Raw genomic sequence first — 21,238 nt, 5'->3', positions numbered from 1 at the left:
TACGACAACCTTATTGCGGACTGACTTTGGGACCATTAATGCGTAGTAGCTTTCCGCAGAAAGAAGAATAGCGCGGCCGTTTTTTTTTCCTCCAAGAACGAGCGGGCTAACCGTCTGCGGAAATAAGAAAGAAATGTCAAGAAGAAGAAAAGAAAAGAAAAAGAAGGAAAGGCACGGCAAAATGAAGTGCCATGACGCGTGTCTGACAGGGCATTTGATGATCTTCAGGCAAGACCGTTGCATTGACGACCCTGGCATCCCGCTGTTGTGTGGACGCCTCCCGGCCTGAGGACATGGGCGTCCCCTACAAAGCTGACCAAAACCGTTCAACTAAGGCAGTCTCGCAGATTGCAGTGACCGAAACCGATTCATAGTGGGCGAGTGGCATATCTCGAAGCGGTAAGCTAGGGTCTATCTCGGATGTTAATTGAAACCGTGGCGCTGACAATAGTAATGAGTCCAATGCAAGGCCATGGAAGTGCGAGGCTAGCATTTCTATGGTCCAGCCGTCTGCAACGCGCTAAAGGTGAAATAGCGACTGGGCAGGGTGACAAACACAAATCGGAGCGACCACATACACACAGACCTCGCCATCGGCGGTTGGCGCTTGTACCGGGACCATTCTACATACCCCACGATGTTAGTGTGTCGCACTGTGTTGTTACTGAGTGACACTCTGAACCAGGGTGGCTGAAAATCTAGGCGCAATTCGCCGGAAACATGTCTTTGCCGAAACACCTGCTTACCGCTGTGACGAAACGCATTTTGGTGCTGACTATTCCAGGGCCCTAGCATTGTCAGATTTGTCACATGGACCACAGGACTTGCTGGCATCAGACCAATGCACTGATATTGCGTTGTTATGGGAGCCCGAGGACGTCTTACATATAATATGTGCAAGTGAAGCGACACACTTCCCATGGCCATTTGAAGACCTCTCTTTTGTTTTGTGTTTCATTTCATTTCTTTACATTTCCCCTCGTTTTGACAACGCCTGTTACATCTGCGTGCAGATAATTCAAGAAAGACTTTTTTTTTCGGAGAAAAAGAAACTCAGACTCATCCAAAGGAAAAGAAACATAATACCTACCATACACATCAAACGCCACCATGCCGACCGCAATCGAACATCTCGGCGCAAAGATTTATCTTATTCACACACCACAACTGCATCGACCGTTCCTGACCACTGTGCCCTTTATTGCTGGCGACTTTGTGTCATGGGGATATCGGGTCGACCAACATGCATCAAACTCTCCGTACATTGCTGAAATACGCGCGCGCGAGAAGAAGCAGCATGCAGACCGCAAGGGACGAGACGTGAGCCAGAGGACCAAACTGATGGAAATATGGGCGCACGAAATCATCGAAAGAAAAAAGACAGAAAGAGAAGCAAGAAGACGAAATTCAAGACGAGGAGAAGAAGAAGAAGAAGAAGAAGAAGAAGAAGAAGAAGTAGGAGGACACACAACAAATTCAGAGACAGGAAACCTATGCTTGCACACAGATGCCCGGATGAAGAAAACAGGAGACTTTGTCCAGGACTTTCTCGGCGGCATCGTCGAAGTCGGTGAGTGGCAACCCCACGTAAAAGAGAGAGAGAGAGTAAACAAATAAGGAATCGAAGTGCTGACTGGAGAGGGAAAAAAAGGGAATGAAGATAACCTGGACACACGAGCTTTGAAGAAAACACCAGAGATATTACCAGAGACATTGCGGATCCGCGACCACGTGCGCTACCTATATGCGATCCGCTACGTCCCCAACGCACCTTTGCCAGACTGGGCGCATCCAACGGTCACGTACGCCGATATGGTGGTGCTAGAGTACCGGCCGCAGAAGACGGACATGCACGACCACTTTTTGCGCGCGCTGGGCAAGGCGATAGGCAAGGACGAAGGGAGGATGGGCAAGGTGGAAACGTGCATCAAGACGGGGGCAATGCGCGTGTCGCTGTGGATTGATGTTGGCGACGTGATTGGGGAGTGGGCGACGAGCAGACAGGGAGATGTGGAGGATAGGGATCCGGTGCCCAAGTACGAGAGGGGAGAAGGGCCACCGGCGTATATTTAGAGGGGGGGGGGGATGCATTGGTGTTTGCATAATACGGGTTAAGTTTAATTCCACATATTTTTTTGGTCACAGACGTAAATGTACATGAGCAAGTAGCCAGTGTTGGATGTGGTGCTTGTTGGTAACCGCGCTTAGCTACTGGAAGGAAGAATTGCATCGAGTAGAATGAATGGATGTTGGATCAATCGGTGGCTTCTCGTACTCGTGCAATGGGGCAGGCCTGCGATCGCTCGGGCAAAATGACGGGATTCAATGCGTTGTCCCGGTTGTATTGTGGCCAGGTCCCAGGGAAGGCATTGCCCAAGGTGGGCAGCGCAGGCGTCGTCATCGCGTCAGCCCGTCGACTGCTGCAATGTCCGAAGGCGGTCGGGTGGTGGCTTGGCCGGAGCAGGCCATGGTGTGTTCGCTGGGGCTGGTGGTGGCGCGCTGGATGGAGAGAGGGCGTGTGTTCGCTGGGGGTGGAGGAGAGCGGACTTGAAGCACAGTCGCCCACACGGCGTTTCAGAGGCCCAGAATACGAACAAACACGCCCCCTAAATGTCGGCGCCAAGCCATGGCTGAGCAGTGGCGCCGCTGCAAGGCTTGCGGCCGGCCAATCACGGCGCGGGCCTGGCTGGTAGCGCAATGACGGGTGTCAGGGCGGGCGTGAATGGGTGCGGGCCCTAAGGCCAAGTGGGGCGGCGCCCTCAGCTCTCGACTATGCCCCGGTTCTTGCTATACTTACCATCTATCCTTCTCCCTCTTCTTCCTTGCCTTTTCCCACACTCTCTTTTCTGCATTCTTCGTCCTGAACCCTAGTCACTCACTTGCCATTTTTCCATATCAAACATGCGTTTCACCACTGCTCTTGTTCTTGCGGCGACTGCCGTCACCGGCGCCGTCGCCCAGGACTCCTTTGTCTTGGGTTTCAACTCGGGCGCTACCGACGACAAGGGCAACCCAAAGACTCAGGCCGACTTCGAGAAGGAGTTCAAGACCGCCCAGAACCTCAATGGCGCGCCCGGAAAGTTTAACACTATCCGTCTCTACTCCAACGTGCAGGCGGGTACCACCGATACCCCTATTGCCGCTTTCCCAGCTGCCATTGCCACAAACTCCAAGCTGCTCCTTGGTGTCTGGGCCTCGGGTACCGACAACATCGACAATGAGCTCAAGGCCCTGGCCTCCGCCGTCGAGCAGTACGGCACCAAGCTCACCGACCTCATTGTCGGCCTCTCCATCGGTAGCGAGGATCTCTACCGTGTCTCGGAGGCCGGTATCATGAGCAAGGCCGGTGTTGGCAACAACGCCGAGAATATTGTCCAGTTCATCAAGGACGCCCGTCAGAAGCTCCAGGGCACCCCCCTGAGCGGCGTCAAGATTACCCACGTCGACACCTGGACCGCCTGGGTCAACGAATCCAACAAGGCCGTCATTGACGAGATTGACTTCCTTTCCGTCAACGCCTTTCCCTTCTACGAGGTCGAGCACGCCAACGATGTCAAGAACGGCGGCAAGCTTCTGGCTAGTGCCATCGAGGCCACCGAAGGTGTTGCAGCTGGCAAGGACGTCTGGATCACCGAAACCGGTTGGGCATACACCGGTCCTGACTTTGGCGCCGCCAAGGCCACCGTTGACAACCTCGAGTACTACTGGAAGAACGTCGGTTGCGCTCTCTTCAACAAGAGGAACGTCTTCTGGTACACTCTCCGTGACGCCAACCCAGCCAACCAGGTCAAGTTTGCCATCACCGACAACCTGTCCACCACAGCCCGTTTCGACCTCACCTGCGACAAGGATGTGACCCTTCCTTCTGCCTCGGCCGGCAACACCACTCAAACCAACGGTACCTCCTCCACTGGCCACTCTTCCAGCGGCAATTCGACCAGCAGCAACTCGACCAGCAGCACTGGAAGCGGCAACGGCACCAGCACCTCTGGTGGAAGCAGCAGCGGCGGCGCCAACGGTGGCAGCAGCGGTAGCGGAAGCAGCAGCGGCGGCGCCGCCAACGGTGCCAAGCCATCATCGCCCCCTGAGAGCAACAGCGCCAGCTCCATCTCCCTTGTCAACGCCATGGCCATGGGTCTCTCCGCCGTCTTTGCCGCTGCCGCTTGGGCTTTGTAAGCGCGGTTAGCACAACGAGAATCGTTTAGATACTTGACTTCCTTTATGTTAGTACTAAAAGTAAACGGTCGCGTTCGTGGCGAGGGGAGGAGTCGTCTGCGAACACTTGTACCTGTTTGAGCGACTGGCTCGCAAGCCTATGTCTTTGTAATATATCCCTAGAAATGGAAGGCCGGTCATTGTTGTCGTCAAATTGAATGTCTTTTTTGCGGATATGTATATGTTGAATATCGTGCTCGTGGTGATGCATGATGTGTGAGAGAAGAAGGGGAGATGTCGTTGATGGCGTACTAGTAGATATAAGCCGCGCCTGTCTGCCCCACTTTGTCCAAGACGCAGGCAACATCCGCTGCCGCAACCTTATGTCTTGTCAGCACTATTGCATCGTGTGCTAAGCACCTTAGTGTCTTGTCATCAGAACTCTTGTGTTCTCTTGTCAGCGCTTGCTTACCGCAAAGCCCAGAATATCCAATTTAGTAGATTTGCACAAAGGATGTTTGCGCCTCAATCAGCTTGTCGCATATCAATCTTTTCCCTTTTCTTTTTCCTGAGTCACATTCCAGTCTCTTTCTACTGTTCTTGAAAAAAAAAAACTACTGCGAGTGCATGTTCTACTTGATGTACGAGAGCAGGACCCGCACTACAAATATCTACTTCCAAAACAGGAAGTAGATAATACTTAGCACTTACCTTTTCTGGATCATAGAATCCACTTAGCTATACTAGGCTATACTCATGCTCTATAAACCGGTTGTATACCATCTCATCACCTTTGATGACACTGTTATACATAAGCAATTGGTGGGGCTATTTACTGCCTCGCCCTCGTACATTTCCCAACTACATCCGTCATACCCGGATATTACCGCACGCCTTTCATACGAGCCAGCAATCCAGACCCATTGAAACTGCAATGGTGGATATTGAAAATAGTCACAGCATGGCATGGGATGAGGTGAGATGGAAACTTTGTTCAATTACGAGACGGAGAGGCAGGGTGCATGTATTAAGGTTGTACGCCGAAACTTTGTTTAGGGATCTGGACATGTATGGTTGAGTCTGAACGACATTATGAAAAATGTCTCGGACGCATGGTTTGTAGCTGATGTTTCATGATATGGAGATGCCGGTAGTGGAATGATGGTTTTGTGAGGTTGGGTAGAGGTAGCGTCGGTAGAGAGGGATTATCTAAGAGAACTGGTATCTTGAAAAGAATTGGAGAGGATCCATAAGCCTTGCAATCTTCTATCTTGAGGCTATCATGTATCCGCTGTTAAGGAGAAGATGCTATTTGTGTCAACCCGGCGTCAGGTCAAGCGAACATGGTAAATATACTTTGTGAGTGTATACACAGGGCTTATCATATGCAGTAGAAAGTATACGAAATCATTCACTTGGACAAAGGTTTCTTAAGTCTTGTCTATCATAAGGATAACTCTACTATTAAAAGTCTATCCAATATGATTCTTTCGCTTCCCCTTCCTCATGCTAGACTGCTTACACGGCTTCTCATCCAACCTCCTCGTAGCAGTCCATGAAAACATGCACTACGACCTCCGATTCGATTCTTACGAGCTAAGCCCCCATATCCACTCCTTAGACGTCGAGAATGCCGTCAAGCGATGACGTGCTCAGAGACCTTCACGTCAGGTACCTAGGCAAGAAAATGCTCAACACGCGAACTACAATCTTCTACCGCCCAGACCTCGACGGTATCTACAGAGACGACCGCATGCTGCGCGTGCAACCGACCGCAATGGCCAATTCGTGTGTCTCCAGCCTCAAGCCAGAGCATTTAGCGTAGGACTGCGACCTCAGTCTCATCGGCGACGCCGTCTATACCATCCATATACACGCATTACAATGACTCACTTTACATACCAAGTCACGACGTTCAAACCAATTGACAGGGGCAAAGATTTGACCATGAACTTACTCCCTTTCGTACAATTATCCCGATCCGGCAACGTAGATTTCTATTTTTGGGGCTGCCAGTCCACCCATCCTGCGCTCCCTTTAACCGAGGAAAATCATGATGTACCCACCTTACCTATTTGTCTACCAGTCTGGTATACTTAGTCTTCTTTAACTCGCAAAACACAATGCGGATATACTATAATATAAGCATGTGAGATATACAGGGTTGAAGAAGCGAAAAAAAAAAGGAAAAGGAGCCCGCCCACCCCCCTTCTCCCCCTCCAGCAAAAAAGCCTTGTATGTCACAATGTTGTCAATTTTTTTTTAAATAAATAACCCAGGGGCAACAACACCACTCAATTCAGCCCTTGCCCCCAAGTCCTTATCTCTCTCTCTCTCTCCCTCCCCCCAAACTCCTTGCATTCCGCATTACTCATCCCACGACGACCAGAAAAAAACAACCGTACCACCACCTTTTGTACGCAGGTCCCGCCTCGGACAAGAAACGCCCACGCCCTTGAAGCAAAAAAACCAAAATGTTGGACTAGAACGGGTAAGTCTGGCAGAATTAGATTGAAGAATGCAGGCTCCGATTGGTGGTTTGTCACGTGTTCGGGTGGGGGGACTCGGGGCGGTGCAGGGCGTAAGTTATCGAGATGGAAGGGGCCAATCAAGTGGGTGGGTGGGTAGGACGCCTTAATTCAAACAGGAAATGGGTGAGGCCGGTTGGGTGGTTTGGGGTGGGGAGTTGTATGGAGGATTGCAGGTGAGTGTATTGGGAGGGGTGGGAAGACAAGGGGAGGCCAAGGCAGGATTGGGAGCCGAGTTTGGGGTTGTTTTGAGTTGGAAGGATCCGTGGTGCTATGTGTGTGTGCGTGTTGCCTTTTGAGAGGCGTAGTTCGCTCTTTTCTTGGGGGGTTTCCCTCTTCTTCTTTTTTTCCATCTACATTCCTTTGCCATTTTGAAAGTGTTTTGTTGAGTTGGAGACGTGTTCGCTGGATAACAATCATTTTACGAATCTGGATAGATATACATACATCTCTCCTTGATACGGTCGCTACGCCCACATTCAACAGCCATGGCACGACTACTACGAACAACTACCTCAACGCCACTCTTCATCCTCAGCATGCTCCCCTATGCCACCGCTGCGCCCCTTATCAAGCGCGAAGAGGGATACGTTCTTCCAAAGCCCGTCATCATCCTGCTTATTATTATCGGAGCTGGATTGCTTGTGTGTGTGGGGTTTGCGATACACAGTTCCTTTGGATTCCGGCCGAGTGGAAACGGCATGAAGAATATGGGAGCGGAGCAGATGGAATACATGACGGAGGTGCGTGGGCGAAACTTGGCAGGCATGATGGCTCAAGGACAGCGGAGTCAGATGGAGGCGCCCGGGCCTAGGGGAATGAGGAGGGGGGAGAGTGTGTACGATTAGGGGCGCGATGGGGGACAGCAGTGGAGCAAGTGGAGGGCAATATTCGTGTTGGATTGAGCATTTTAAACTGGGTACATTGGGTTCTCGTAAATCCTCACTATTTCAGTTTCCCATACTGGATTTAGTACTGGGACAGATGACGTTTTTGATGGCATGATTGTTTTTTGGCTGGTTATTATGGGTGTAAACTTATCTTTACTACTTGTGCTTCTGCACTGCATATGATATGGGAACAGGCAATGCTTGTGATAGATGTGATTGTTTGGAACTGGCTACAATGAATGCATGTATTTGTGAGTCACTTGCCCTCATCTATAGGAACCGATACTGGTGCAGGAAGTATCAATGAAGGATACAGCGACGAGAAGACTGCAGTTTGTGTGTACATGTGTGTATGTGTGTCTATACGCTTCTATTACTTACCATCATACACTGTATTTGGTATTAGAATATGTAGAGTAGTTAAGCTTAATAATGCAATTCAGAAGACAAAAGGGTTGAATATTCTGTAAAGGTCCAGCAGATCTCGTACGTAAGTCTTATCTAAATAGTTGAAAATAGAATTTACCGAAACCTTCCTTTGTACCTATCCATGTTGCGAATATTTGGCAGGTTGAGCTAGACCCGTGTTCAAGCTCCTTCACCATCAACATCTGGATTCGAGACCACCTAGCTCCTTGGCTGAATAAGCTTGACTGCGACAAATCGGGTAGTATTGTGACTGAATATGCTGAGTATGATGAGTTCATATGTTTTCATTCGGCCTTCAGCGTCATGTTGCTTACTGACAGTGCCTCTTCTGATGCACGATGCAAGATACAACATACATATTGGAAATAAAAAAGTTATCCATGTAATTCGCTTGTATTGGTAAAAAAAAATTCATAGATGTTTCCCATCCCAGCATGAATCGTAACAAGTGAGTACAAACAGTTACTACATTCTGACTCAAAAGGTCCACGTAGTTTGCTATGCTACTACCACTTTGATTCACGAATCAGGTTTCTACACCTGGCAACCAGAAATAGGCAGTATTTGCAAAAAAGTGTCGATTATAGTGGAACCCATGCAACATGTCCCCCCCCCCCCCCCACCACCACCCACCCCCTACTTGCAATCCTACCGTATATTATCCGACACTAGGAACAAGCATTAATCGGCGAACATTCCAAGCATCCCAACCAATCTACAATGAAATCCTCCGCATCTTGGTCTATCATGCCGTTCAATCCCCATATCCCTTCACCGTCATTACACCAAACAACTCTGTTTAAAACACCAGACCAAATGTAGTTTAGCAAGAAAGAAAACGCATGCACACACACACAGACAGATACACAGCTGACCACGTACATGTATCTACACCGCTGGCTTACAATCTTCTCATCAAAGGAACAACAACCCAAAACAAACCAAAAAAAGAAAAGCCAGGCCAGGTCGGCGACGTCAGAGGCAAAGAAGAGGGCTCGATTTACGCCACAGGAGTGGTATTGGGTAGAGAAGGGATGAGAAGATGCAGGTGGATCCCTGTACATGTGTTTAATGCACCCGGCGAGAGAGAGAGGGAGCAGGAAAAGATGGCTGATTAAGCTAGGCCGGAGAAGGGCCAGGCGTTAAGGGCAGTTTGTTGTTAGTGGGATGCCTGACAGGCCCAAGTGCCGAGACAGTTGGCTGGAAGTAGCTGAACTAGCTAGGGGCTTGGACGGAGAATTTCGGGATCTGGGGCTGAAGATGCAGGACGTAGGCGTTCCAGAAGGCGAGGGCGAATGGGTCAGTGCGGTTAGATGCATGTTTGAATATACGGGTTTATGTCACTGACATGGCATGGGTTGGCCTGGGGGGATGAGATTATGGCTGTCATGGTACGTAATGTCACAAAGGCTGATGATGTCAAGTCAAAAGTTTAATGTGCTTGTCAAACGGTCGATGATAGTTGACCAGAGGAAAAAAAACAAACAGGCAAAAGCATTGGAATTTGGTTCAAGCAACTGCAAAAATAAAAAGAGCAAACAGGCATCATAGTCAGCATGGTAAATGGCAGAGGGATCAAGTAGCTTCTGCAGCTGAAGAGGGCCCCTCGTTGACGCCCATAGCTCTGAGCTTGGCTTCGACAGCTGCGACCACGTGGGCATCAAAGTGGTCCGTCTTTTTTGCTTTCTTGACACTGCGTCGTGTTAGCAAAATGATGACGAAGTTGTTTGAAGAGGGAACAGGGGGTACATACGGAGATCTGGTACATTGATCGCAGCGTTCGTGTCCGCAGCCTGGACACTGAGGGGAATGATTTTGGAAGAGACTGTTGCACTTTTCACACTGCCAGCGAACCCTGGTTCTGGGTTTTCGCCATGTGCGCCTAAACGTCTCGAGTTGCCTGTCGACCTCTGTTTCGCTGTCTGCCTCGGCGTCGCCGGGGTATCCGGCGGGCCATTTGGTGAGCTTTGCGGGCTCGCGGGGGCACGTTGTGCATCTGGCATGGTGGCAGTTTTGACAGATGACTGCCTGGGCGGGAACAAAGACGGTGGAGCACTTGTGGCAGGTGCGCCTGATGCGCTGCTTGGTAGGCTGGTAGACGAGTTCGTCTCCAGCGCGGGTGCGGATGCTGAGCATGCGCTTTCTCTTTGGCTGGTCGGGGGCGTCCTTTTCGGCCTGCTTCTCCTCGGGCGTCTTCTTCTTGGGAAAGCGAGGGCACTTCTTGCAGCGCCTGTGCTCGCACTGGACACAGGTCCTGTCGGCGCCATAGAGGGTGCCGCAGCGGTGGCAGGTGCGGTGGACACGCATGCGAATGGGCTTCTCGACACGCTGCAGAGGAGGCATGGGGCCCGGTGCGGCAATCCACTCATGAGACTCGAGGGTGAGGCCATACTTTGCAAAGAGAGCGCGGGCACGCTCCTGCTGCATGGCGTTGCGGTCCAAGGACTTTGCGGCGGGGGCGGGGCTGTCGGGTGGTTAGTGGTGCTGGTGCACAAGCCGATTGGGAGACTCACGTGGCGGGGATGGTGGAGTCGTTTGTGCCTTCATTGTCGACGGACGGATTCTCTTGCTGTTGCTGTTGGGGAGGTGGCGATGCGGGCGAGGGTTGCTGCTCCTGCTGTTGTGGCTGAGGTGGTGGTTGTGGTTGTTGCTGGGGTGCAGCAGCAGCAGCAGAAGAAGAAGGAGCGTCCGGGGCTGGGGCAGGCGGTTGCGACTTGGAGGCGCGGTCCCTCTTGAAGACGGTGCTCATTCTCTTGACATATTTGCCCAGGCCCGACTTGGCCTTGTTGTGGGCCGGAGGGTTGGGCGGCGCCGACATGGCTGGCGGTGGTGAGGGCGATGGTGTTTGGTGGTGGTGGTGGTGGTGGTGGTGGTGGTGGTGGTGTGCAGTTGAGCAGCAGAGAGCGGAGGGTGCAAGGCCGAGGTCGTGTCCAGATCCCTGGAGTCTGGCCGCTGGGCCAACTGGTCGGGAGGGACACCGAAGGCTTGGTAGGCGAACCCCACTGGCGCCCGCAGCCAATACACAGACTACTCGCACGCTGGCTGCGGTGCTGGCGAGACGGGCGGATGGGCCGGTGGCTTGGGACGGCAGGCGTTGCAGTGCTGTCGTGATGCGCGCCGTGGTGCATGTATATGTATGTATGCCCCATGCGGCGCCGCCATTGCCAGCAGGCCATGGAGGGCAAGCCTGGTGGCAGCGGCTGTGCAATGGGCAATGGGCTGTTGGCCGTCTCCCGGCCTGCTGGGATCGACCCGAACTACTCGCAAGCGGCCCGTTGGTGGCCAAGGCACCGCTCCCTGCTCGGCTGACTGCGGCGACGGGCTTTTCCCCTATCACCATGTCCATGTCTTGTCTAAGCACCTGTACGCCAGCGCAAAACAAGACGCCTGCCCGCGTCCCCGGCCAAGTACTCACAAGCCTGCGTCTGCCTGTGGGGATGCATGTTCCACACCGTGCTGTATGTAGTAGCATTGCTATATCCCGCCCATGTGCACATAGCACACATGGCAGTACGGGCATATATTGCCCCAGGTGCACCGTCACATCGCTTGCCCGCCTGCCCGCTGCCCTCTGCCCGCTGCCCTCTGCCCGCTGCACCCTCAGACCCCCAGCGGCCAGGTCGTCCAAGGCCAATAGCTGCCCACCCACTCACTGCTCTACACATAGTACGTGACTAAGCAGAGACGCATACACATCGATATACCGCCGACAGAGTGGCCGTCAGCCTGGTGGCTTGGGCCGGCTGCACTGCTCCCCGTGAGCTGGGTCGCGGGCTGGTGCAATGGCAATCAATGCCATGGCCGCTGCTTCCGCCCAGCTGGACTCGTCGCGCCCGCCCGGGCCTTCTTTTCGCCTCACCCACCACCATTCGATCCCAATACCCCAGCATTCCGCTCACGCCAACACCATGACTCCATCTAACACATCGGTGCCACGCTTGCCTATGCCACAATCACATGTCTGCTTGAATCCCATCAGCACTAACCACGCAGCCCGCCATACTGTAGTCATCACCACCGTCATCTCCGTCTCCATACCTTGCATCCCCTGCCTCCACCATCTCTCGTAGCTTCCAAAAACCACAATACAAACTTCCATGCCGCCCGCTACAGCATATACCTGCCGAATCAGACACCTCGCTTAACTCCCCCCCCTCGCAGCCCGCGCCCGTTTCCCACTGCCGAAAACGTACCACTGTTGCGACATGCTCAATACTCTACCACCCCCAATCCCTGCTGCCCTTCAAACTCGGCCCATACTTATCTCTCCGACCCCATTCACATTTCCTCTTCAGTCCAATCGCTGCTTCTGTCTTGATGACCAGCCTCGAGAACAAGCAAAAGCATAATAAAACAAATACAAAGGATAAGCCTTGCTTACCACTACACATATGCCGAGACGCAGGGTCACAAATAATAAAAAAAAAACAGTATCCCGATGCAACGGTCCGACTCCCTCGTCTCCAACTTCCCTCGCTCTCATATTTTATTTCTTTTTTGCTTTGCCCAAACACATCCATCATTACCTTTCTCCATAGCACATGCTTGCCTCTTACATGTTAATGCAAACCCCCCCCTCCCCTAATTGGGCATCCTTAATGGGAGGGGGGGTTTTTCTGCTCGAGCCGAATTTCTCAAATCGGGCACCAACCAGACAAGGGCAAAGAGGCTAGAACGTCACACTAGCATCCCATAGTAGGTAGCGCCCGCGCCCGCGCCTGCGCACACACTTTGTCTCTCCTTCCCCTCGCACTTTCCCCCCACTGGTGTTTGACTCGATGCTCGAGTTTGCCACCCAGGTGGAGCACTTCCCCCCCCTTATGCTTGTATAATACATGGCTTCATGTTATAAGATTGCGTCGGCATCCCCAAACGGCATATCAGCGCGACTAAGGGACACACGTTCGAGGGGATTTGCTGTCGTATCTTTTTTGATAGCTAGTTAGAGATTAAGCTTGTGCAAAAAACTAGAGAGAGAGCCGAGATTGGGATCTACTACATGTTAATACGGAAAGAAGAAGAGGTTTGACAGCCAACACTTCACTAGACATGTGTGCACGGCAAATACTAGACAGGAGAGTCTCTTATGTGTAGACTACAATGCAACGCTAAATAACTACATGATCCATCGCAGCGCCATACGCCCCCCTTCCTTAACCAACCAGGTAAACAAACAAACAGACAACCATTCTCCCTCTGTTCCTCCACAGATGCCTTGTTCTTGCTTTCTGATGCAATACTCTTACTTACGCCTTCTCCCCCCCCCCATACTATACTTACAATCTGCTCTCATGTACCCCATCAACTACAACCTACTCTCCCATCCCCTCGCCCCTTCACCCTCCCACCTCTCTGGCCACACCTTGCCCAGCGCCTCCCAGATGTGTCCCACAAACTCAATCTTGAGTCCGCGTACAACCTCTTCGGGCAACTCGCTGGCATCCTTTCGATTGCCCTCCGGCAGCAGCACTCGCTCTACGCCCGCGCCCAAAGCCCCAATCAGCTTCTCCTTGATGCCTCCCACGGGGAGAACCCGGCCACGCAGCGAAATCTCGCCCGTCATGGCCAGTGTCGGCGGCACAGGCTGATTGCTAAAGAGCGAAATAAGACCAATGGTATGCGCAAGTCCGGCAGACGGGCCGTCTTTGGGAATCGCCCCGCTGGGACAATGCACGTGGATGCTGCGATTCTTCATAATGTCCTCGTCATGCGTGGTGCTGAGCCCCAGGTCGAACGCGTGCGCCTTGACCCACGTCAGGGCAACTTCTACGCTTTCCTTGAGCACGTCGCCCAGCTTGCCCGTCAGCTGCACCCGTCCTTGGCCCGGCATGTCTGCAATCTCGATGAACAAGATGGATCCTTGACCGCCGGTTGAGTAGGCTACCAAGCCTGTGATTACTCCCGGTCGTGCAGACTGCTCAGTCACTTCTTGGGCAAACTTTTCAATTCCCAGCGTTGCCTCGACGTCTTCTACAGTCACCACGGGAGAGTATGCAGCTACTGTGTTTGTGTCTTTGGCTGTTGCATACTCGACCGCTTTGGCTCGGCAGACTGATCCAATCTCGCGCTCCAGATTACGCACGCCAGACTCCCGAGTGTACGATGTAATGATCTTGTCAAGCACCTCGGTCGGTATCTGAACGTGCTCCGTCTGCAGCCCATTCGACGTAATCTGCTTTGGTATCAGATGCCTCGACGCAATGTGCCGTTTCTCAAGCGTCGTGTACCCCGATAGCTGGATAGTCTCCATGCGGTCCAAAAGCGGAGGTGGAATCGTGTCCAGCGAATTGGCCGTGGCAATGAAGAGAACCTTGGACAGATCAATGGGGATATTCACATAGTGATCCGTGAATGTGTGGTTCTGCTCCGGGTCCAGCACCTCGAGCATCGCCGCGCCAGGGTCGCCATTGTGATTCGACATGCCAAGCTTGTCAATCTCATCCAGCAGGAAGACGGGATTTGCCACTCCCACCTTCTTCAGTCCGTTAACAATAAGCCCGGGCATGGCTGCGACATATGTCCGCCGATGGCCTCGGATCTCGGCTTCGTCACGAACACCACCGAGCGAAATGCGGTGGAACTTGCGCCCGAGTGCAGTCGCAACAGATTTGGCTAGCGATGTCTTTCCTACACCAGGCGGGCCCACCAGAAGCATAATGGGCGACTTGTCAACCATGCGCTTCTTTTCCAGGAGCCGCACTTCGGTCTCGGAAGGCTCCTTTGCTACCTTGTGTGGAACCACCCGTTGCTTGGCCTCGCCCTCGACGTCCGCATTAGGGGCTTCGGTCAAGGACCGGATCTGATCATCAATGCTCTTGTTTGCCTGCTCCTTGAGCTTGAGCACGGCGAGATACTCGAGCAGTCTCTTCTTAATCTTTTCCAGGCCGTAGTGGTCATTGTCCAGCTGCTTCTTTGCCCGCACCAGTGTGTTGGAATCCAGCTGATCAACCGTCATCTTGCTCCATGGAATCTCTGCAAGGTTCTCCAGGTAATTCCGGCACACCTGATACTCGGCCTGCGCTGGATTCATCTTCTGTAATCTTGCCAACTCACGTTGTGCCACTTTATTAGCCTCTGCTGAAAGCTTCGCGTCCTCGAGCCTCTTCTTCAGTTCATCAATCTCGTTCGGCTCATCTTCGCCCGCCTGCTGCTGTCCTCCTCCAGGAAAACCGGCGGGGAAGCCAGGGGGCATACCACCCATCTTGCTCCGCCTCTTGAGAGCCTCTTGTTGTAGCTTCCGTAGTGTATCCATGTCCAATGTGCCGTTAGATGATTGCGTAGTCGCAACGGTCATGCGCGTGTTGCCTTGGATGTTGCTAATCTGCCGTTGCAGTATCTCAATGACCCGGTCAACCCTCTCCTTGACATCCACAGACGCCAGTACGCGCAAGGTCTCTTCGTGTGTGGTATCCACCACATTGGCCATGAAGTCGGCGAGCAAGCCGGCATCCGACAGGTCCTTTCGTGTGATGAACATTTCCAGTCTCCGTGCAACAATAGGCGAAAGCGTAACTTGTGGTGTGCGTGGTAGTATGGCGGATAGTCGGACTAGGGCGAGTAGCTCGCGTGACAACTGCTTGAGGAGGTTGAACTGGTTCAGGAGGTCTGCACTTGCAATGTCGACTGGAAGTTGTTAGCTTGTCACACATACACGAGTAAAGATGGAGAGAGGTAGAACATACTGTATTCCTCAACGGCCGCCAGCTCGCCCTCAAAGTACGGCCTCTCTTGCACCACATCAACAACCTGGACTCGTTCGAGTCCCTCGACAATCAAGCTCAAGTCACCCTGCTTGCGACCCTGCACCCCGCTGACTTTTGCCACACAGGCATACCCAAAGATATCCTTCTTAGTCGCCAGTATGGGGTCACTCTCATAGTGCGTCTTGTCGCGCGCATGTCCATCTTCAATCAACAAGTTGCCATCCGGGCCCAGTGTATTCGACTTCAGCGGCACACACGCGACCGTGATGGCGGCATCAGGCTTAGCCGTCGGACTGATACTGTATATCTTTGCGAGAATAGCAGCGACATCGGAACGATTGGTAATGGGTATCTTGAGCGTTGTACCGGGGAGCACGGCGAGGGGCGGCGCAAGCGGGATGAGCGGGAGCACCGTTGTGCTCGTCTTGGATGAGCCCTTGCCCATCATGACGTTGTTAAGGCAATGGCGGCAAGCTGAAACTACGAGTTCGAAGGACGAGAATGGAGAGGGAAGGGGGAAAAGGAAAATCGGGACGGGACCAAAACCGACAATAGCGGTCGTTTGGTTCGCGTTGGTGATGTGCAGAGTTGGTACCGCCGGGATCAGTGGCGGGAGGGTGCGGACTCCCCTAAGAGCAGATCAAGGAGCAACCCAGCTGAACGGTGCAGCGCGATGCAGAAGGCTTGGATGGATGCGCGCGAAATGTATAGTAAACAAGAAACAAAAAAGCAATTCTTGTTGACACGAAGATAATGGCCCTTTTGCCACGATAAGCGTCGTCACATAAATTGAAGACGGAGGCCACGATGGTGACTTCCAGAAGATACTCTCTCTCTTGTGTTGATCCCGCCGCTCTTGTGCGCATCTCGTCGCGCGGCATCATCACGGACCCTCCTCCTCCCTCTCCTCCCTCGCTCACTCGCTCGTTCTCCCCTCCCCCCTCAGGCCGAGGTTAAACGTGCCGACGACGAATCACACGTCAGGCGCGTCGCCCAGACTCTTCCCATCTGATAAGATGACCTCCGCACCTCCGTCCCACATTTTGGGTCCCCATAGCAGCATCCAACACGTGAACACGCATCTTTTGCCATGGTACTCCGTGATCGGATGCAGAGATCCGCTCTTTTTTTTTTCCCCTTACTTCTTCTTTACCTTGTCTTCATGGACCGGCAAACCCAAAGAGGAATATCTTATACGCTTTTTGTGGCACACAGCGTTATATCCGCCACATGGACTCAAATCACTCATGCAACATGTTCCATGTACCACAGCCTTGCTAGGATGACAAAAAGCTCTTTCTATTCTATTTCTGGTTTAAAGAAATTCGTGTGTGTGCGCATCCAATCCTCTCTGAGGTAGCATTTCTTACCTACCGGCATACCAACACGCACACACACACCCTCAACCCCGCTGCAAATGCTTTCAAGAACTAAATCGTTGCTTCAATGCATTCCGTTTTCTAACCCATCATGACAAGTCAGACACATCCAGAACGATCAAGTATCGTACATTTCCCATGACGTTTTCTGCCCATCCTTTTTCCCAACCAAGCACCTCTCTCCTCCAAAAAAATACATCATTGCCACAGAGATAACAAAGAAATCGGGCCAAGCCCATCGTTACACTGCAGCGCCATTCTCACCACCCTACTACTTCTCATGTTGGTGTGTTTCTGCCGTGAGTGGCAGTCATGCTGTAAGGGGCCTAACAATGAATCACGTTAGCCATGCTCATCAGATGATCACAACACGCAAGTGGCTCACCAAGACTTTCTTCGCATTGCAGATGCGCCAGGCAAGGTTCCTAACTGTGCCATCCGCTTGTACAACCTCAGGTGCGAACTCGATACCGAACCTGGCCATCATTAGTCCCTTGTCTTTATGAAAGCTAAGCAACAACCATCCACTTACATCTGGTGTACCGCAAACACCACGCGCTTAGCAAATTTACCATGGCGCTCGACCCGGCTGCCAAAAGGCTCCTCGGGCGTCGAAGGCGCAATCTCTGGGTCGCGGTCAAAGCAGTTCTGGATAATGGGAAGAAGCGCCGCTTCCACGGCCCGATGCGTCGTTCCATTCTCGTCCACCTCCACGTCTTCCTCGTCAAACTTTGGAATCTGAATCTCAAAGGCCTGCGAGAGTGCCATGACGTGGTGTCCACCGTCGTGATGATACCTAAACTCAAACACACCAGTGGTCCACCAAAGCTTGTCTCCGCGGAACTCGACTTCGCCAGTGTAGCAGTCGGATGCTTCTTCTTCATCAGCAGCGTTTGCAGCTTGTAGCTTGTCCGAGACTAGTATGCCATCATCGGCACGAACAGAGTCAAACATGTCCCTGTTGGTGGCAACCCATCGTCCATTCGAGCTAATGTGTGTAACCTCGCGAGACTGATTGTCGGCAACCATGTATAGACCAATCCAGTCCCTCTTGCTGTGATTGAGAGGCGCCTGCCAACGAACCTTGATGGGCGCACCGTATTCCAGTGCCAGTGTCTTGAAGTCATTCGTCCGTACCGCCGGAATCCTGGCAAGCTCGCCTTCGCGGCCGCCATTCCTCTGCTTTTCAACAGTCGCCGGTAACAAGGTTCCTTCAACCTCTAGCTTGTATTGCTTGGGGTCCAAACCAGACATGTCTTGTGAAGCCCCTCTGATAGTCATCCGCCTCGGAGAGATGTTGAAGAGGCCCGTCACGCCCTGGGCAAATGTACTGAATTTAGCCGCAATCTTTGGTCTTGTATCGTCCAAGAATTTTTCAATCTTTTCCATAATCGAGTTGATGTACCGGTCGGCTGCCGACTGCCACTGGCGGACTGGGTCAGGCAACGCTTGACGCACAGTCTTGCTGACACCTGACATTTCGCGGAGATTGCGGCCGTACAACTAAGAAGATAGAGTTAGCAAGTCATGTAGACTGGATGTACTCAGATACACTCCACATAGTTTCTCCGTCCAGGCCGATGTCGGGAAGGTACCAACGACTCAATGTGATGTGTGTAACACGAGTTCTCAACTTACCTTGATCACATGTGGTTTCTCTACGAATTGCAGGAACGCGAGGTTTAGAACGTGGGCTGTTGTAGCGAGATAGAAGACTGCAGGGCTCCATGTTATGATGGCTACACCCCAGACACCGGCGAGCCCAAGAACCCGCTCTGGATTGTTTAGGAAGCGGTAGATGCCACTGTAAGTAAGCGATTTCGAAGGCGGGTCGAAGAAGAAGTCGCCACAGAACCATCCAAATTCTCCAAGCGATTCGTAGATGCTCATAGCAACCCACAACTGAAGGGCGATCATGGCCGCACCAAGAACGTGGCGAAAGAGCGCAAGTCCACTCAAGCCTTCAGGAGGAAGGCTGTACATCTTCCAGGCGAGTGCGACAAAGCTTGCGTGACTCATGGTCATGCTCATGTGGTAGAGGGACTTCCACTGGCGCCAGGCCTCTTCTTTGGTATCGCCATACTTGATAAAATGCTTGGTCCAGTTCTTCTTCTTGGACTGTCGGTCCAGGATGTAGCCTAAACCCAATGCGTACCATAGCCGCCATCCGAAAGCATTGACGAAGAGGAATGCTTTCACCGTCCAAGTGTTGGGAGTCAGCACCGCCAAGCATATCATATAGAACGAAAGCAGTACTACCGTGACATCGATGGAACGATGGAAATCTGTGTTCAAAGGTCCTACAATGTGGTGCGTAGGGGCAGGTTGCTTAGAAGGGTCATGGACAGTGTCGCCGAATCCGAGTTCGGATTGACCAATCTTGGAGTGGTCTTCGTGAGCAGCCTCCCCAGAAATTTGGCGCGTGCGGCGGGGAGGAGCTGGGTTGTACGTCGCTTCAATATGGGGCTCCTCTACGATGGACAAGAAAGCAAATTGGGCAGCATGGGCGATGATGGAGATTGCTAGGACTTTGTAGCTTGCCGTCATTAGGGCAATACCATAGTATCCGGCATACCCAATCGAGTACATGGGGCTGTGTGCAGGGGTACCGCGTTAGTATATCTTTGGTTCAACGACGCAACAGAGGGTCTTACTGCGGTGCCATCTCGAAAACGCCATCGAATGTCAGGCTTTGGTCAATGAGGTAGAAAAAGTCACCCCAGTACCATGCAAAGTCCTTGACAACTCGGTGCGCATCAAGCTTGACCCAAAGGTTGAAAAGAAAGAGGACGACGCCCGTCGTCCATCGCAAACCCCACAGGAACCAGCTCTCCTGGGGTCGGTTGAAGCAGGCGACGGCGAATAGGCAGTATGACACGAAATCACACATCAGAATCAGGTCTACCACACGTCTAAACACGAGCCATGTGTTGTACTCAAGCGGCGCTTCTTCAAACTTGTAATCCTCTGGGATCTTGATCTCTAGCTCACGCTTGAGAAGTTTGTATAGGGCCGGGTGTGGGTTTTTGCCTGTTTCGGGATTCTCAAAGATGTGGCTCTGCTTCGCCCACAAGACGAGGCGGTTGTGCTTGGACTGGCCGTCGAGCAGCCAACCAATGCCTGCATTGTAGCCGGCGCGCCAGAAGAGGAAGACTATTGCGAATATGGGAATACGGGCGCTTTTGGGCAGTACAAAGAAGGTCAAAATCATGGAAGCGAGCACACCAAGGACTGCTAAATCCGACAAGTTTTTAGGTTGTGAAGGCGAGAGAAGTTGTGAGACCATGTCGTGGGTCTGGGGAACAACGAAAACTGCATTGAAAGCGTCAGTACTGAAGAGCAACTTTGCAAAGAGTGGAGGGTTCCTCGTGCATGCAAGATGATTGCCGTTTTCTCTGGTCATCCTCAGCGACGCGAGACATACCTGTACCATCTGGAGTCCTTCCATAGGTTCGCTTTTTGCTGGCGTCACCTTTGTGCTTTTTATTTTCTTCGTTGTTCAACTGCAGAACCTTTTGCTTAGCATCCTCTGCATTGTTGAGATGTAGTGGTTTGGCGTTTGGCCGCTCTCGCAGCTGGCTACCGTCGGCCATGGGCCCGTTGCTAATATCAGCCATATTGGCTGTGGCGCGAGCAACTGGATAGGAAGCAGGTTGCCTGGAGACTAGATGGGTGAGGGGTTCTCCTGACTGATATCACAGCGACAGCCAAGGCTTGAGTGCTGGGTGAACTGCCGTGTTCAAGTGACTGTCCGGCACTGCAGGGCGATGGAGCTGAATGCGCCGGCGCGGCTGTAGATTCCGATTTGTCTCTGTGTGGCCGCAAATCTCGCTTCTTGGATGCGGACCAACGAGAAGGCTCAGAGTGTTGAACTCTAGCTAGCGTGTGAATGTTGAACGTGGGATGGGAAGGGAACAAGGTCGTGGGCAGTGCAGTTTGTGTGCATCGACCGCGCGAAGGAAGCGTGGGTTAGCGGCACGTCACTGTGTGGGGCTCTAGCATAAGCCGACTTGGCCCGAACTGGTAGTCATGGGCCGAACTGCCGTTCAGCACACCGCAGTAGCACGTGAAATGAATATTACCAGCAGTACACACGCGTCTTTTTGCAGTCTTTTTTGGAGACAAATCTGAATACGAGACTGTTTTATTGGAAT

At 52.4% G+C, this 21,238-nt stretch overlaps 7 protein-coding genes across 7 annotated transcripts; 4 read left to right on the top strand and 3 right to left on the bottom strand.

Annotated features, from left to right (window-relative positions):
• Nucleotides 1-1,110: 1,110 nt before the first annotated feature.
• On the top strand, nt 1,111-2,073 carry PSV08DRAFT_359308 (uncharacterized protein; the record flags this gene model as incomplete). Its single annotated transcript, XM_066092982.1, has 2 exons — nt 1,111-1,570; nt 1,652-2,073. 2 exons carry the CDS (start codon nt 1,111-1,113, stop codon nt 2,071-2,073), a joined length of 882 nt encoding a protein of 293 aa, XP_065949839.1.
• A 729-nt stretch (nt 2,074-2,802) lies between these two features.
• PSV08DRAFT_26198 (glycoside hydrolase) lies at nt 2,803-4,553 on the top strand. The gene has a single exon (XM_014224553.2). It carries the CDS (start codon nt 2,902-2,904, stop codon nt 4,174-4,176), a length of 1,275 nt encoding a protein of 424 aa, XP_014080028.2. The 5' UTR covers nt 2,803-2,901; the 3' UTR covers nt 4,177-4,553.
• A 1,232-nt stretch (nt 4,554-5,785) lies between these two features.
• On the top strand, nt 5,786-5,980 carry PSV08DRAFT_347788 (uncharacterized protein; the record flags this gene model as incomplete). Its single annotated transcript, XM_066092798.1, has 1 exon — nt 5,786-5,980. One exon carries the CDS (start codon nt 5,786-5,788, stop codon nt 5,978-5,980), a length of 195 nt encoding a protein of 64 aa, XP_065949838.1.
• A 1,191-nt stretch (nt 5,981-7,171) lies between these two features.
• On the top strand, nt 7,172-7,531 carry PSV08DRAFT_359306 (uncharacterized protein; the record flags this gene model as incomplete). Its single annotated transcript, XM_014224552.3, has 1 exon — nt 7,172-7,531. One exon carries the CDS (start codon nt 7,172-7,174, stop codon nt 7,529-7,531), a length of 360 nt encoding a protein of 119 aa, XP_014080027.2.
• Nucleotides 7,532-9,488: 1,957 nt separating this feature from the next.
• Nucleotides 9,489-10,820, bottom strand: PSV08DRAFT_216452 (uncharacterized protein; the record flags this gene model as incomplete). The annotated part of the gene is made up of 3 exons (XM_014224551.2): nt 9,489-9,695; nt 9,756-10,447; nt 10,557-10,820. 3 exons carry the CDS (start codon nt 10,818-10,820, stop codon nt 9,578-9,580), a joined length of 1,074 nt encoding a protein of 357 aa, XP_014080026.2. The 3' UTR covers nt 9,489-9,577.
• A 2,247-nt stretch (nt 10,821-13,067) lies between these two features.
• On the bottom strand, nt 13,068-16,240 carry PSV08DRAFT_216448 (Lon protease C-terminal proteolytic domain-containing protein). Its single transcript, XM_014224550.2, has 2 exons — nt 15,685-16,240; nt 13,068-15,625 (listed from the first exon to the last, which is right to left on the bottom strand). The coding sequence occupies exons 1-2, from the start codon at nt 16,151-16,153 to the stop codon at nt 13,308-13,310; spliced, it is 2,787 nt and encodes a 928-aa protein (XP_014080025.2). The 5' UTR covers nt 16,154-16,240; the 3' UTR covers nt 13,068-13,307.
• Nucleotides 16,241-16,982: 742 nt separating this feature from the next.
• PSV08DRAFT_216446 (phospholipid methyltransferase-domain-containing protein) lies at nt 16,983-20,989 on the bottom strand. Its single transcript, XM_014224549.1, has 6 exons — nt 20,509-20,989; nt 19,739-20,396; nt 18,723-19,677; nt 17,617-18,587; nt 17,470-17,560; nt 16,983-17,410 (listed from the first exon to the last, which is right to left on the bottom strand). The coding sequence occupies exons 1-6, from the start codon at nt 20,699-20,701 to the stop codon at nt 17,363-17,365; spliced, it is 2,916 nt and encodes a 971-aa protein (XP_014080024.1). The 5' UTR covers nt 20,702-20,989; the 3' UTR covers nt 16,983-17,362.
• Between the last annotated feature and the right edge of the window lie 249 nt (nt 20,990-21,238).

Source organism: Bipolaris maydis, assembly GCF_028858645.1.
Source record: "Bipolaris maydis strain C4 unplaced genomic scaffold PSV08scaffold_2, whole genome shotgun sequence".
Classification (NCBI taxonomy): domain Eukaryota; kingdom Fungi; phylum Ascomycota; class Dothideomycetes; order Pleosporales; family Pleosporaceae; genus Bipolaris; species Bipolaris maydis.
Note: the sequence above shows the minus strand (reverse complement) of the source record. Positions and strands in the feature narration are given on the sequence as shown.

Coding starts and splice junctions, on each gene's coding strand:
- PSV08DRAFT_26198 (XM_014224553.2), top strand. CDS start 2,902: ATGCGTTTCACCACTGCTCTTGTTCTTGCGGCGACTGCCGTCACCGGC.
- PSV08DRAFT_216448 (XM_014224550.2), bottom strand. CDS start 16,153: ATGATGGGCAAGGGCTCATCCAAGACGAGCACAACGGTGCTCCCGCTC. Junction 15,626..15,684: donor GGCGGCCGTTGAGGAATACA/GTATGTTCTACC, acceptor AACAACTTCCAG/TCGACATTGCAAGTGCAGAC.
- PSV08DRAFT_216446 (XM_014224549.1), bottom strand. CDS start 20,701: ATGGCTGATATTAGCAACGGGCCCATGGCCGACGGTAGCCAGCTGCGA. Junction 20,397..20,508: donor AAGGACTCCAGATGGTACAG/GTATGTCTCGCG, acceptor CTTTCAATGCAG/TTTTCGTTGTTCCCCAGACC. Junction 17,411..17,469: donor GCAATGCGAAGAAAGTCTTG/GTGAGCCACTTG, acceptor ATTCATTGTTAG/GCCCCTTACAGCATGACTGC.